The sequence below is a fragment of the Rhinoraja longicauda genome, chromosome 28 (assembly GCF_053455715.1).
Source record: "Rhinoraja longicauda isolate Sanriku21f chromosome 28, sRhiLon1.1, whole genome shotgun sequence".
NCBI classification, from domain to species: Eukaryota; Metazoa; Chordata; class Chondrichthyes; order Rajiformes; family Arhynchobatidae; genus Rhinoraja; species Rhinoraja longicauda.
In genome coordinates, this window is record NC_135980.1 from 6,996,741 (window position 1) to 7,013,754 (window position 17,014).

At 49.6% G+C, this 17,014-nt stretch overlaps 1 protein-coding gene across 6 annotated transcripts in view; it reads right to left on the reverse strand.

Annotated features, from left to right (window-relative positions):
- LOC144607165 (transducin-like enhancer protein 4) overlaps nucleotides 1–17,014 on the reverse strand; it is a 567,195-nt gene that overhangs the window by 53,756 nt on the left and 496,425 nt on the right. For 5 of the 6 annotated variants that reach the window (XM_078423813.1, XM_078423817.1, XM_078423814.1 and 2 more), the window contains one exon: nucleotides 5,279–5,383. The exons of the other annotated variant lie outside the window; for it this stretch is intronic. In XM_078423813.1, coding sequence (XP_078279939.1) covers nucleotides 5,279–5,383 — 105 coding nt within the window. The remainder of the gene's footprint in view (nucleotides 1–5,278; nucleotides 5,384–17,014) is intronic. 6 annotated transcript variants of the gene reach the window in all.

The window sequence follows — 17,014 nt, forward strand, 5'->3', positions numbered from 1 at the left end:
ACAGCCAACAACTAAAGGGGGACCACAAATGGAATGTGTTAAAAGTGGTTCGTGTTAAAACGGGATACTTGTAACTCTGTCGGTGCCCTCGACGTGGTGACTCTTTGCATACCTTGGGTATAATAAAGTGACAATAAAGTATCGTTCGTTCATTCCCTCCAAGGTTTCGCGAACTGGTGGGTTAGCAAAGTAGGTTAAAAAAAAAACATGTAAAAGGGTCAGTACAAGAATGGTGGCCAAATGGCCAGTAAGGGTACGTCCCGGCGATTGTACAGAAATGCTCACAAGGATTAGTTATCCGTGAGAATCCTTTTACAAAACGCAATCTCCACACTGGGTGTTTGAGGATGACGGGGTCAAAGGCAGAAGACATTTGCCCGAATGCTGCCTGGATAAAAGGGTATTACTTATAACGAGAGGTTGGAAAAAACCTAAATGAGTAGGAAAGAACTGCAGATGCTGGTTTAAACCGGAGATAGCCACAAAAAGCTGGAGTAACTCAGCGGGCCAGGCAACGTCTCTGGAGAAAAGGAATAGGTGACGTTTCGGGTCGAGACCCTTTTTCGGAGGTGCTGTCTGACCCCCCTGAGTTACTCCAGCTTTTTGAGTCTATCTATCGACAAACCGAGATTGTTTTCTCCAGAATGCCAGGGATTGAGGGGAGACCTGATAGAAGTAAAAAAGAAATGACAAGAGGCATAGATAGGGTAGTCAGGCAGAACCTTTTCCCCAGGGTGGAAATGTCAAAGACTAGAAGACTTCAAGATGAGAAGGGCACGGTTTAAAGGCCATGTCCGCGGCAAGTGTTTTTTATACACACAGAGCGTGGTGTGTGCCTGGAACTTGCTGCTAGGGGTGGTGGTTGAGGTAGATACGATAGTGGCATTTAACAGGCTTTTGGATCGGCACGTGGGTATGCAGAGAATGGAGGGATAAGGATCTTGTGCAGGCAGAGGAGACTAGGTTATCTTGGCGTCATGTTCAGCACGAATGCCGTGAGCTAAAGGGGCTGTTCGAGTACTGGACTGTTCAATGTTGTAGAACATGTAGATTCCTGATATCAAGCTCACAGCTTCAGAGGAGCTATGCTGGTTTGACTTGGAAAGGCCTGTCATCGTGGACAGCTCCATTAACTGTATAAGTCAGGGCCGAAAAACTGATGCACTCTACGCTAGGGTTGCCAACTGTCCCGTATTAGCCGGGACATCCCGTATATTGCGCTAAATTGGTTTGTCCCATACGCGACTGCCCTTGTCCCATATTAGGCTTGGGGGGCACTGTAGGCCCAGGGGCCGTTGTAGGCCCGGGGGCCGCTGTAGGCCCGGGGGCCGCTGTAGGCCCAGACGCTGTAGGCCCGGGGGCCGCTGTAGGCCCAGACGCTGTAGGCCAGGGGGCCGCTGTAGGGCGGGAGCCGCTGTCGCCCTGGGGGGGCGCTGTAGGACCGGACAGTGTAGGCCTGGAGGCCCAGGCACCGCCTAACGTAGTTTGCTTAGCATCCCGCCTCCCGGCCCGGGCTGCCGCCATTGGTCGAGCCGCGGAGCAGGTTGCCGCTGGCTGGATGATGTCACCAGGGGGCGCGGGGCGGTGACGTCACCTTTTGTCCCTTATTTGGGAGTGAGAAAGTTGGCAACCCTACTCCACACACCCCTGGTGAAGAAATCCAACAGCCTCACCAGTGCCCCGCAAAACCAACAGAGGAGGCAGAAATAAAACAGCAACAGAGAGTAAATTTGAAATGAAGACACAAGAGACTGCAGGCACTGGAAGCTTAAGCAAAAACAAAGTGCTAGAGGATCTCAGTGGGTCAGGCAGATTCCGTGGAGGGGATGGACAGACAACATTTTGGATTGGGACCCTTCTTCAGGCGAGAAACGTTGTCTGTTCACTCCCTCCACAGATGCCGTCTGACCCGCTGAGTTCCTCCAGCAGTTTTTTGTTTTGCAATCAATTATAATTCCTTGATTTAGGTTCCAAGATCTGGAATTTGTTGAAGGAGATACATATGGAATGGTATGCAGCTATTTTTATTATCTACATTCCCAAGTCCCAGGGAATATATAGTTCAGAGGTGCAGCATGGAAACAGGCCCATCGGCCCATCTTGTCCATGACGACCATCGATCACTCCTTCACACCCGTTCTATGTTATCCCACTTTCTCATCCACTCCCGACAAGTTTACAGAGGGCCATTAACCTACAAAGTCGCACATCTTTGTGATGTGGGAGGAAACCGGAGCAGCCGGACGAAACCCAGTCGTTCACAAGGCGAATGTGCAAAGTTCACACAGGCACTACCTGAGGTCAGGATTGAACGAGGGTCTCTGGCGCTGTGAGGCAGCAGCTCTACTAGTCCAACATAGGGACGGGGGGGGGAGAAGGGAAAGAGCAGCTGATGCAATCGTTCCAAAGAGGATGGATCCAATGGGATGAGATTCAACACGGTTTCGGGATGGTGGATCAAGGTGGTAAAAATACTGAAGACAGGCCGTGGGGTACCTGACGGGACTTGAAGGAGCAGACGGGAATGTTGCAAACAAGAAACAAGGATGTCTTGCTCAGCCTTTGGCCGATTCTCAGCTTGGGCACGATTCCATGCATCATGCTTTAGGAAGGACGCCAGGGAATTGGCAAGGGTGCGTGAGATACTTATCAGAAACAAAGAACCTCAGTACGTGGAGGGAATGGAGCGACCAGGACTGTTCCCCGAGGGTGGAGAAGCTTATGGGTGATTCCAGAGAGACATTCCAAACCGTGTGGATTTTCAATTGAGCAAATATTGAAAATCTGTTTCCTCTGGCAAATGCATCATTGACCAGAGGTCGTAGATTCAATGTAGTTTAGTTTATTTAGTTGAGGGGTATAGGACGGAAACAGGCCCTTTGGCATGCCAAGTCAGCACCAACCAACAATCACCGGTACACTAGCACTACCCTGTACACTAGGGATAATACATGATTACAATTGATCCATCCACAGTGCCATTTATTTCAGAGTCTCGACAAAACCATGGCGCTCTTTGGATTTGAGCGAACTGCCCTTTATCCGGCACAGACTTTAATCCACAGATTCCCTTAGCAACTACATCACTGATAGACACAAGGAGTGAGATCACCTGAACACAACGCACCCAAGGCTAGGGACTATTGAGCAAGACCAGTTGGCCAGGAGGGTTAAGGAATGGTTGATGGAGTTTAACACAAAGAAGTGTGAGGTGTTGCATTTCTTTTTAGATTTTAGATTTAGAGATACAGCGCAGAAACAGTCCCTTCGTCCCACCGGGTCCGCGCTGCCCAGCGATCCCCGCACACTAACACTATCCAACACCCACTAGGGATAAATTTTACATTTGCCCAGCCAATTAACCTACATACCTGTACGTCTTTGCAGTGTGGGAGGAAACCGAAGATCTCGGAGAAAAACCACGCAGGTCACGGGGAGAACATACAAACTCCGTACAGATGGCGCCCGTAGTCAGGATCGAACCTGTCTCCGGCGCTGCATTCGCTGTAAGGCAGCAACTCTACCGCTGCGCCACCGTGCCGCCCGGTGAAGTCTAACCGTGGAAAGACCTACACAGTGAGTGTCAGGGCTCTGGGGAGTGTTGTAGAGCAGAGGGACTAGGAGTGCAGGTACATAGTTCCTTGAAAGTGCATCACAGGTGGATTGGATGGTCAAGAGGCGTTTGGTACATTGGCCTTCATCAGTCACAGTGTTGAGCATAGACGTTGGGAGATCATGTTACAGTTGTACAGGACAATGATGAGGCTACATTTGGAGCATTGTGTTCAGTTTTGGTCACCCTGTTATAGGAAAGACATTGCTGAGCTGAAAAAGGTGCAGAGAAGATTTACAAATATGTGGCCAGGACTCAAAGGCCTTAGCTACAGGGAGAGGTTGAGCAGGCAAGGACTTTATTCTTCCAGGCAAGGATGAGGGGACCCTTCGGGGCTCGAACCCAAACGTCACCCATTCCTTCTATTCAGAGATGCTGCCCGACCCGCTGAGTTACTCCAGCATTTTGTGTCTATCCACACACAGATGCTGCCCGACCTGCTCAATTCCTCCAGAACTTTGGATCCCGGTATCAGCACTGGAAACAGGATTGCAAAACCTTTGTAGACATTGGGGGGGGAAAAGTCTGACTTTAGAAAAACCACAAGGAGTGGCAGTGAATGGATTATTCTGAGTCAGTCAAAGGACAACAAGAAAATGTAGAGGTCTCCAGGTTTCCTGATATCACGGATGAAATTACATTCTGTTATCAGACCACAGTCACATTTGTGTTTCTAATCAGTTAAACCATTAAAATAAATGTGCTTCAACAGTGTGTGAGATTTACTTATCAAAATAAGCTGATGGCAACTTATTGCATTATTAAACATAACAAATAAGCATTGCACCAACATTTTTATTGCAGACTGGCAAAGCTGCTCACCATCAATAAATAACCAAGCACCGTCTCACAGTGGAATGTAATTGGACCTCTAGATGGTTAGCACCTCAATGAATCAAACACCAATCTCCCTGCTCCCGGGGCAGTGGAGATAACAAGTGTGGAGGAACGCACATTTCAATATAATGGCCCAAGCAAACATTAGCAAATGTGGGATAGGGATTGCAGAGAGGAGGTGAGAAATCTTACCGTTTGTATTTGTTGGTTGGGTGCAGGGGATAAGGAGTGGCGGAGGGGACGAGGGAGGGGAAGAGTGAGAACAGAGAGTTGGGAGGGTGGAAGGAGGAAGAGGGGGGGGGGCGGAGAGAGAGAGGGCACGGGGAGAGGGCAAGGGCAGGGATGGGAGGGCTGGGAGGGGAGGGGGAGAGAGCAGAGGGAGATGGTGGATGGAGAGAGAGTGGAGGGAGAGAGGGAGAGGGGGCGCGGAGGGTGGACAAGGGCAGTGGGCGAAGGGAGGGAGAGAGCGGGGGGCGGAGGGAGGGAGAGAAAGAGGGCGGAGGGAGGGAGAGGGGGCGGAGGGAGGGCAAGGGCAGGGAGGGGAGGGCGAGGGTTGGGATGGGAGGGGGAGGGGGAGGGGGAGGGTGGATGGAGGGACAGAGTGGAGGAAGAGAGCAGATGGTGGGAGTGAGCGGGCAGGCAGAGCACAGGAGGGCATGGAGGTGGGGGCAGTGAAGGGGGTGAGGGGAGAGGCAACAGCCTGCTGCATAATACAGTGACATTAAAACCAAGTCCAATATGACCAGAGCATAATGTTGGATATTCAGAGTGGTCAAGATGGAAAATCCACAGGGTGGAAGAATGATTCAAATTGTCAAATCGACTTACATAGTCATTCACAGAGTCCCGTTCGTCAGTCTTCTTCTTCTTGAGGTGGATGGGATATTCCGAGGAGTTTCTTGGCTTGTCTCCATTGGACGAGTGTACGGAACTCTGAAGTAGATAAGGCCCAGGATAAATTTTGAGGGGAAAATACACACGCTGGATGAAAACGAAATGACAGCACGCACTATGATTCTTGCAGAGAGAACTATTTAAAGACAATCCTCCACCCCAGACTCCAGCCAAACCCACCTATAGCCATGCATGTGAGGTTTTAAAGGGATGTCGATGGTATATGTTGGCCATTTCCTTTCCCTTTCCGAGACACAAAAAAACTGGAGTAACTCAGCGGGTCAGGCAGAATCTCTGGAGAAAAGGAATAGGTGACGTTTCGGGGCGAGACCCGAGACTTCACCTACTCCTTTTCTCCAGAGATGCTGTCTGACTGGCTGAGTTACTCCAGTTTTTTTGTGTCTATCTTCGGTTGAAACCAGCATCTGCAGTTCTTTCCTACACCCTCCCCTTTTCCTTCTCAGTAGTTAGCAAACTCAGAACCATCAAGCTGAAGGGCTGTTCATTTAATACCCCTCCTCCACTCAGTCTGCGTGGGACCATTTTAAGATCACAACGTTGGCAAAGTGATCGAGTGGAGTCATTCCACTTTTGAGGCCCTCATTTTTGACCTGTTGCACATCTGGTTTTTTTCTTTCACCACTTCCGACAACATTCTACATCGCAATCGTGATTGTTTTGGTTTTAGAGATACAGCGTGGAAACAGGCCCTTTGGCCCACCGGGTCCGCACCGACAAGCGATCATCCGTTCACACTAGTTCCATCCCAATTTACAGAAGCCAATTAACCTACAAACATGCATGTCTTTGGAATGTGGGAGGAATCCGGAGTGTCTGGAGAAGACCCACGCAGTCACAGGGGGAACATACAAACTCCGTACAGACAGTACCCATAATCTGGAGCGAATCAGAGTCTCTGGTGCTTTAAGGCAGCAACACTACCGCTGCGCCACTGAGCCGACCCTTTATACAAACAGCAGGAAGCACACTTTCAGCCCACCAATTTTCATTGGAAAAAAACAGTAAGAGATCACCCCTAAATACTGTGCAATCCAGCTACAGAAGGCATCACAAGAGGCTAACATCACAACATCCATGTTCTCCAGACATACTGCCAGACCCCAGAGTTACCGGTCAGGTGGCTTCTCTGGAGAACACGGATATTATTAAGGTGACAACATTGTCAAGGTGGCTGAGTGGAGTCATTCCATTCTTCCCCCAAAGGTTGAAGTGCATCGTCTTATCCACTGTGTCTTTTGTTTTTAACAGGAGGTTAAACTTTCCTCTCCCCCATGTTTTTGCACCGGCATATTTCAACGGTTGACTGGAAACCCATCAACTGAACTGACTAAACAGTCTTTGGTAAAGTTCATTGTGGTGGCCAAGAAAGTGGAGAACATATGTGAATGATGCTGTGGGTACAAGTGGGTACATTCGGACAAGTTCAGGATCTAGGGCATGTCTATTGAAAAGGACCCAAAGTGCTGGAATAACTCGGCAGCTCAGGCAGTGTCTCTGGAGAACATGGATAGTTGGCGTTTCAGGTCGGGACGCTTCTTCAGTCTGAAGTGTCTCCTACCCACATTCTCCAGAGATGCTGCCTGACCCGCTGAGTTACTCCATCACTTTGTGTCATTTGGTGAAACCAACATCTGCAGTTCCTCATCTATTAAAGCTGGAAAATTGCTGGAAATGCTCAGTAGGCCAGGCAGCTTTTTGCCGAAAGTGAAACGGTTAATATTTCAGGCTAAAGACCTTCAGACAAAGTTTACTTTTCAAGGACATTTCCCCCGTCTTGGTCGCATGGGCTAGTAGCCACCTCACCTTCTTAGGGCCGCATGGCCTCGGGAGAAAGAAATTTCAGAGGAAGTACGTCAGATTAGATAAGTATTCAGCATCTGTACTTTGAAGACAACCAACACACCTTTTCTTAGTTTAGCTTAAGTTTAGAGATACAGCGCGGAAACAGGCCATTCGGCCCACCGGGTCCGTGCTGACCAGCGATCCCCGCACACTAGCTCTACCCTGCACACCAGGGACAATTTACAATGTTTACTGAAGCCAACTAACCTACACGTCTTTGGAATGTGGGAGGAAACGGGAGCACCCGGAGAAAGCCCACGTGGTCAGAGGGAGAACGTACAAACTCCGTACAGACAGCACCCATAGTCAGGATTGAACCGTGCAAGGCAGCTACTTTATGACTACACCACCATGCCAGTAAACGTATAAACAATTACGAGAGGCATTTACGATAAGGTACAATTACGAGAGGCATTTACGATAAGGTACAATTACGATAAGGTCGATAGTCAGAACCCTTCCCCCCCCCTCCAAAAAGGTGAAAATGTCAAAGATTAGAGGGCATAGTTTTATGGTGAGACTGGTTAAACATTCAAAGAGATATCTAGGGCAATTTGTATTTACTCATGCCAAGCATGCACTGCTAGGGTGGTGGCAGATACGACAGTGGTGTTGAAGCTTTTAGCTAGGCACGTGGGGTATGGATCATGGAGGGGTGTGGATCACGTTCAGAAAGGTGAGATGAATTCATCCTGGCAGCGTGTTTGGCACAGACATTGTGGGCTGAAGGGCCTGTTCCTGTGCTGCACCTTTTCTATGTTCTGTAAAGCACCATTCAGTCAGGAAGTCACTCCAGGGACGAACAGGTCTGTCGGCTAATTGGCTTCTGCAAATTGTCCCTAGTGTGTGGGATAGTATGGGGTGATCGCTGGTCCGCACGGACTCAGTGGGCCGAAGGGCCTGCTTCCACGCTTTACCTCGAAACTAAACTAAACTGCACTGAATTCCATTTTAAACTGGGATTCCAGCTTTGGATTTGAACCCCAATCCCAAAAGACTAGCTTGATGCAAATTGCTGACGGTTTTAAATGCTGAGTTGGCCCCCAGGAGGTTTGAAAGGCGTACGAACATTTGGTCGATTAAACGTGATGGATGAATTCACTTTGTGCACATGGATGAGGGGGGCCAAAAATAATCCTCCAGATCCCTGCCAACGGCCACCAACGTAACAGCAAAAAGACGATGTGGGAGAGGCAGCATTATTCCATCTGCAAGCGATGGTTCCCAGCCGAGCTGAGGTATAAACAAGTCATTAAGCAGGCTTTGGTTCAGTATCCTTCGCTTATCCAAACGGTCTTTCGGGATGTGGGCGTGCAGCTGTGTGCATTAGTGGGCAGAGCGATGCTAAAAGCATTATTGTGCGACGGGACGAATTGCCAGCGGCTCCCTCCAGCAGATTTCCTCGCCCAGTGACAGAGAAAAAAGGAGCCCAAACCTACCTTTGAACAAACCGCAGGCAGGCAGGAACGGCAGACAAAGACAAAGGTGCTGGGGCAGCATTCCGGGAGAACATGGACAGGGGATGTTTCGGGTCAGGCATTGAACCTTCTTCAGACTGAGTGTGGTGGGGTGGGGGGGGGGGGGGGGGGCAGGGGAGAGGAAGAAAGCTGGAAGAGAGAAGGGACAGGAAAAAGCCTGGTGGGTGATAGAGGCGTGGGGTACATCGATAGACAGACAACAGGCGCAGGAGTAGACCATTCGGCCCTTCGAGCCAGCACCGCCATTCAATGTGGTACAAGGAGGGACAAACCACAAACCGGCGACAGGGTATTGGGCGCCCATCGATGCGCGAGGGCAACGAAGGCTATCCCGTCTGGTCCAAAGTGACAGAAGGTCTACTGTGGCACAAGTCACAGAAACTTTTAATGGTGGTCACGGGAGGAATATGTCACAATACACAGTGCATCGCACCCTGCTGCGTATGGGGCTGCACACGGAGGACCAACAGCATATTAGGCTGGTGGTCATAATGTTTTGGCTCATCAGGTCATAATGTTTTGGCTGATCGGTGTACATTGCGGTCCCAGCACTGAGCCTTGCAGCACCCCACTAGACACTGCCTGCCATTCTGAAAGGGACCCGTTAGTCCCTACTCTTTGTTTCATGTCAACCAATTTTCTATACATGTCAACACCTACCGCCAATATCATGTGCTCTAATTTTGCCCACTAATCTCCTGTGTGCGACCTTATCAAAGGCTTTCTGAAAGTCCAGGTACTCCACTTCCACTGGCTCTCCCTTGTCCATTTTACGTTTGGTTGGCAAGATGGTTGGACAATGGTCAGAGATGAGAAGACAAAAGGTGTGAGATTAGGATAGAAATAGGTGAGAATTGTGAAGCTAGAGGAAGGAATAAGGGTGGTAGGGGGAAATTAAATGGGGAAAATGGGTGCAAATCCAAGTGGGGCACAGGGAAGGGATGGTTGTTTGAGATTAGTGCCCTAAAATTGGAGCTGAAGCCATGTTGGTCCCTCCCAACACGGGACTCGAAGGGCCAAATGGCCTCCTCCTGCACCTACTTTCTATGTTTCTATATTGCAGATGAACAGCCATGATCACAATCAATGGCGGTGCTGGCTCGAGGGGCCAAATGGCATCCACCTTCACCTATTTTCTATGTTAAAGTGAGCCCATCAGCCCTACGTTACAGTGGCCAATGTTAAAAGCTTCTGCCCCAAACACACCCACGAGAGGATAAAGAGCCCCCTATTAGTACACATTGCTATGGATAGGATCCATTTGGAGGAATGTGGGCCAAATGCAGGCAGGTGGGACTAGTATAGATGGGGCAAGTGGGCCGAAGGTCCTGTTTCCACGCTGCATGACTCCACAAACTGGAGGCCAGGATGATGCTGTTTTGAGGGGTCTGCAATCTTCTGCAAGTGCTCACGACTCAATGTTAGACACACAGAGTGGAAACGGGTCATTCGGCCCACCGAGTCCGCGCCGATCAGCGATACCCACTATCCTACACACACTAGGGACAATTTTACAATTCTACCAAACCAAGTAGCCTACAAACCTGCACGTCTTTGAAGCGTGGGAGGAAACCGGAGCTCCCGGAGAAAACCCACGCAGGTCCCAGGGAGAACGTACAAACTCCGCACAAACAGCACTCGCAGTCAGGATCAAACCCGGGTCCCTGGCGCTGTAAGGCAGCAACTCTACCCGCTGCGCCACCGTGCTGCCCTTAAACGAAGATTTTTAAATGTTCTTTAAGGGGGACGTCGGTGTGGAGCGCTGAGCAGGACAGCATAAACATCTCCCCACCCCCCCATGTACCGATGGCTGCACGATGCTGCCAGGTCTCCCACGTTGTGGAATGGGGAACAGGCTCTCCCTCTCTCTGCGGCAGTGTGTGGGTAATGGCCAACCTGGCTACTCTAAACACTATTTTTAAAACACAGCGGCTGACATTTACAAGGGTCTCGTTCCCCTGCAACAGCGTGCAGGCCCACCGAGCCAGGCATTTGCTCGTGACGCCACAGTAAAGGCTTATATCCCAGCAACGTGGACAAAAGCAGCCCGCGCAGAGAACTCCGCAGAAAGCCACAGCTTCCCAGTCGCAGCCAACAGCGTTCTGGACACACTCCAGTCAAACTGCCAGGGGAGGCATTAAGCCCTGAACTCTGCAAAGCTCGACTCGGGTTAGTAGGTATTTACACAGCACTTAAGTCACCAGGCAGAATCAATGCCAGACTCACCGAGGTGAAGGCCCTGAAAAACAAAAGCAGCTTCACAGAGCCAGCCCCATGCTTTTCTGGAGAGCTTCAGCTCCAGGGCGGCACGGCGGCACCGCTACGGCCTTACAGCGCCAGAGACCCGCGTTCAAGCCTGACTATGGGTGCTGTCGGTACGGAGTTTGCACGTTCTCCCCGTGACCTGCGTGGGTTTTCTCCGAGATCTTCAATTTCCTCCTGCACTCCAAAGACGCACAGGTTTGGTAGGTTGATTGGCTTGGTATAATTATAAATTGTTCCTAGCGTGTGTAGGATAGTGTTAGGGTGCGGGGATCGCCGGTCGGTGCGGACTCGGTGGGCCGAAGGGCCTGTTTCCTCGCTGGATCTGCAAACCAAACCAAACCAAAGTGACTCAGATGAGAGTTAAATATGGTTTGGCCGGAGGGAATACTCTGATATTTGCATGTGCTGCCTTTAAGATGGAGATGCCGTGTTAGATTTGTCCCATTCTTGTCACCGAATGTCCCTGCCCCGCACCCCATCCCTACACCACCGCTTGGGCAGTCTGCCAGGCAACATCCCACTGACTTTCAACGCTTCAAGAGCGTTTTGGAAAGCACATTCCTCCTGAGAGGTCTTTAGACAACTCCTTAGCGCCAATCTCTTCCCCGAGGCTGTGAAACTAGACCACAGTCGCAGAACACAATCTTAATGCACGATAAATTAAATGCTCCGTGCTATCAGCTTCAGGTGAATTGTGCAAGACTTTAATCCAACTCGATCTCCCGGGACCTTCAGCCTAACCTTCTCGGTTGGCGCGCTGCCAAACAGCAAAAAATAAAACGCCTCGCATTAAATTGGTCAACATGGATCACTTTACAGCACATTGCCTTCCTGTACTCTAACTGTATCCTTCCTCAAAGAATTGATCATTTTTGAAGGAGGCAATGGAGAAATCACAACCATTGCGTGATACATCAACCATTTAATTCTTCAAACGCACAACGGATTTTTATCGGGACAGCATGTTGGAAAGTTGCTGTGCGAAATAGGAAAACGAACCAAAAACGTCAAATTCATCACTAGTTTAATTCAGGGATGCAGCGTGGAAACAGGCCTTTCAGCCCATCGAGTCCACGCCGAACATCAATCACCCGTACACTAGCTCCATGCTATCCCACTTCCGCATCCTACATACCAGGGGCCATTTTCAGAGACCAATTAATTATCCTGCTACCCTACAGATCCTTGGAATGCGGGAGGAAACCGGAGCACCCGGAGAAAACCCACGGGGTCACAGGGAGAAGGTACAAACTCCGCACAGATAGAACCCATAGTCAGGATGGAACCCAAGGTCCCAATCTGAAACATCAACTGGAGGAAACGGGATCACCCGAAGGAAACCCACGCGGTCACAGGGAGGCCGTGCAAACTCCACACAGTCAGCACCCACGGTCAGGATTGAACCCGGGTCTCGGGCACTGTGAGGGCAGCAGCTCTACTGCTGAGCTATCCATTCCCTCCACAGATGCTGCCTGATCCGCTGAGTTCCTCCAGCAGTTTGTGGCTTGCTCACGTTTCCATAATCTGCAGTTCCTTGCGTCCCTACCCCACACAACACTGCCGTTGGCTTCAGTGAGGAGACAGATCAAAAATGTAAGTTTCAGCTCCTAAAATTCAATGGTAGTTTAGTTTAATTTAGTTTAGAGATCTGTACCGACAGCACCCGTAGTAGTCTCTGGCGCTGCAAGCGCTGTAAGGCAGCAACTCTACCGCTGCGCCACCGTGCCGCTCAATCACCCTGACCCCACACACCAGACTCTGGATTAGGGTGCTGGCTTCTGCCTCACCCTCCCCACAAGTAAACATTGGTGCCCTGAATTAAAAGTATGCTCCTCAGTCCCTTTTCCCATTGAAAAGTGTACACAGTTCAGACTCCCATCGGCTTCAAACCACGGACTGTTAATTGCTTCTTACTGGCATGACTTACCCAGCAATTAAACAGCAGGAACAGCGTAATACATCAAAATGGTGATATGTTTATTGAAATCCATTAAAGTGCACTAAGCCCCGTTCAAACTATAACCCCTGGAGTGCCATAAGAAAAATTGCTATGGGAAGGAAAAGGTGGGGAGAGCAGGATAAGGGGGAGGAAGTTTATTTTAGAGATACAGCATGAAAACAGGCCCTTTTCCCCGCCAAGTTCACGCCGACCACTCACACTAGTTCACACCAGTTCACACCCGTTCACACCCGTTCTATGTTATCTCACTTTCACATCCACTCCCCATGCGCGAGTGGCAAATTTACAGAGGCTAATTAACCTACAAACCCACACGCCTTTGGTATGTGTGGGGGAAAAACGGAACGCCAGGAGGAAACCCACACGATCACAGGGAGAACGTGCAAACTCCACACAGACAGCACCCAAGGTCAGGATCGAACCGCGGTCTCCGGCGCTGCGAGGCAGCGGCTCGACCAGCTGCACCACCGCTAAAATGGGTGCAAAGGTGGGAGAGAAGATGTCGATTAGAAAAAAAAAGTTTCCAGTTCGCCTATACCACCGACATATTGTTGCGTGAAGGGCCTGTCTGACTTTAGGCGACATTAAGACGACTGCCGGTGACTAGGCTGTCGCCGACAGTTCGCCGGGGTGCCGTGGGCATGATCGTGAGGAGTCTTCAAAGAATCGTAGTGGATCTCAGTACATCGCTGAGAAATCATCCGGAGTGAAATCTCTCGGTGACAGCTGGCTTGTCGCCAGGTATCGTTGCTTATTGCGGGCGCTGTCGCATGCTGTCCCCAGGTTTGCTAGGTTCTCTTAGATGCATTTAGAAGCACATTATATTAAAATAAGTAAAGTCATTTCAAAATACCATAAAATGCTTGTGATTAACCAATTTATTTACCGTCAGGACATTTGACAGGTAGATTGGAGGCGACAGTTTGACGGTCAGGTAAGCGTGGGAATTTTTGCGATGTTTATGGCCATCAGCGATTACATTTAAAGTGGGCTCCCAACCCAGATATGCAACCCAGAAACCAGATATACATCTCCCTTACATTTTCAAAGAATGCCCACACACATTTCACAAAAATCCACTTAACCACTTCTAAAATTTTTTTTTTTAATACAGCTATTAGTAAACTGGAAGTAAATCCAGTTTATGCCTTGTTACAGTGATGCTTGGTTTTTAAGTAACCCATACAAGGAGTTATAGTTCAAAACTCTCAAGTACTTACCGACTTGTCAGTGATTTCAGCGAAAATTAGGACGACGGAGAAGCATTGACAGCGTGGGAATTTCGCGATGTTTCCGAAGACGCTGTAATCTCGACCTGACTCGGCATTGTCGTGGTCATTGTCGTCGGGTAAAAGAAAAGTTTGGCGATCAGCCACGACTTTGGCAGTCGCCTTAAAATAGCCTAAAGTGGGACAGGCCCTTGACAAGATTCAGGGGACAAGCGGGGATAACTGATTATTAATTCCCCTGTCAGAGAGCGCAGAGAGATCCAAAGGACCCCTCCACTTCGACTCTCAGTCAAAAGAAGGGTTCCGACCCAAAATTCACTTATTCATTTTGGATTCTAAACCTATTCTCCACGGCACCGGAGTGCAATTGGGTCTCAGATTTCGGTTTATTATTGTCAGGTATTAGGGCGGTTTGCAGAGGTAGGGTTGCTGCCTTGCGGCCCCAAAGACCCGGATTCCATCCTGACTACGGGCCCTGTCTGTACAGTGTTTGTACATTCTCCCAGTGACCATGTGGGGTTTCTCTGGGTGCCACGGTTTCCTCCCACACTCCAAAGACGTATAGGTTTGTAGGTTCATTGGCTTTAGTAAAATTGTAAATTGCCCCTAGCGTGCAGGATCATGCTCGTGTGCGGGGATCGCTGGTCGGCCAGGACTCGGTGGGCTGAAGGGCCTGTTTCCACGCCGTGTCTCTAAATGTCTAAAACAAAAAGTTTTTTTCCCTAGAGATGCTACCTGACCCGATGAGTTACTCCAACAATTTGCGTCCATCTTCGTTATAAAGCAGCATTGCAGTTCCTTCCCACTCAAAAGAACTCTTGGTGGGATTCCTGAAACTTTTTTGGCCCACCGTGTCCGCGCCGACCATCGATCACTCGATAGTCCTATCCGACAAGCTAAGGGCAATTTACGGAAGCCAATTATCCGACAAACCTGAGCATCTTTGGAGTGTGGGAGGAAACCCAACGCGGCCACAGGAAGAACGTACAAATGCCGGACAGACAACACCCATGGTTAGGATGGAATCTGGGTCTCTGGCGCTGTAAGGCAGAACTCCACCGCTGTGCCACAGTGCTGCCCTAATGCTTATTCAAGCTTATTGTATAAACTGAAAATGGTGGAAATAGCAGATAAGGCAACATCCAAGGAAAAAGGTGACATTTCCGAGACTTAGAGTGAAGGGCCTGTCCCACTTAGGCGATATTTTAGGCGACTGCCGGCCACTGTCAGAGTCGTAGCAGGTCGTCGAAAAAACAGCGACTGGACCCCCACTACGAATGTCTACGGCAAGCTACAACAACCTACCACCTAGTCGACGGCAAGCTACCGACAACCGACGACCCAATCGTCGCGCGTAGGACGTCCACCTCCGACCACACAGGCGACAACCTACGACAACCGAAGTCAACCTACGTCCACCCGCGACAAGCTACGGCCCTGTCGGCAACAACTGAAGACAATGGCGCCATTTTCGCTTCCGGCTTTGGCGCCGGTACCTGTCACCGGTTGACGTAGGTGGTCGCCAATGGAATTCACCGAAGTCAGCAATGGCGACAACCTACGACAGCGCCTGCGTCAGGAGACGTCAAGCTACGATCATTGGCGTCAAACCCACTGTCGTTGGAAAATGTTCAACATTCTAAAAATGCAGCGGCGACCAGAAAAACACTACGTCTCTTTGGAGGCGACTCGCGACCATACAGGCATACAGCCTAGTCACCTGTAGTCGTCTACAAATCGCCTAAGTGGGACAGGCCCTTTATACAGCATTGAATCAGGACTACCAACTCAACATGTCCATGTCGACTACAGTTGAGTTTAGGTTTATTATTACTGTCACTTGTATCAAGGTACAGTCAAAAGCTTTGTTTTACATACTGTCCAGTCAAATCGGTTAATACTAAACATAAATACAATCAAGCCAAACTCAAGTACGGTAGATAGAGCGAGGGGAATGATACAGAGCGCACAATATTGTTCTCAGCATTGTGGAGCGAGATTTAAGAGAGATTTAAAAGAGTAGGGCGATGGTAGATCTGGGACAAGCTTGCAAGGAGTCGCCATGCTCCAGTGCCTTCATCAGCGAGTCCCATTTGCCTCCATTTGGCCCTTGTCCCTCTAAATCTTTCCTGAAAATCTGCCCAAATGTCTTTTACACGCTGTAATTGCACTCACCTCTACCACCTTCCAGTATTCATTCCATATACCACCTATTATTTACATCTCCCCCCTCTCACCTTTAACCCCTGCCCTCTAGGTTTAGATCCCGCTAACCTCGGCAAAAGACACTGAACATCCACCATAACTGAACATCATGATTTTATAAACCTCTATTATCTCCCGCCTCAGATTTCATTTAGAGAAACATAGAAACATAGAAAATAGGTGCAGGAGGAGGCCATTTGGTCCCTCAAGCCAGCAACCATTCATTGTGATCATGGCTAATCATCCACAATCAGTAACCCGCGCCTGCCTTCTCCCCATATCTGAGTTACTCCAGCATTTTGTGTCTATCTCCGGTGTAAACCAGCATCTGCAGTTCCGTCCTCCACAATATGAACATTGAATTCTCCAACTGCAGGTAACCACTAACAACCCCCCACTCCCCCTCCCCTTTCTTTCCCCACCCCCACACTCCCCCGTGCCAGACAGGACTCACACCTATCTCTCCCCTCCCTTTCCACCCACATTCCTTTCTCTAGATTCACAATTTGCAGCTCTTCAATCCTTTTATCTCACACTTACTGCTTTAATCATTGGTCTTTGTTCCAACCGTCTGCCTAGTAAAACCCACCGTTACCTGTGTCCACCTATTACCCACCATGCTTTGCCTTGCCTTGCCCCACCTCTCTCCCAGCTTTCTTCCCCCAAACCC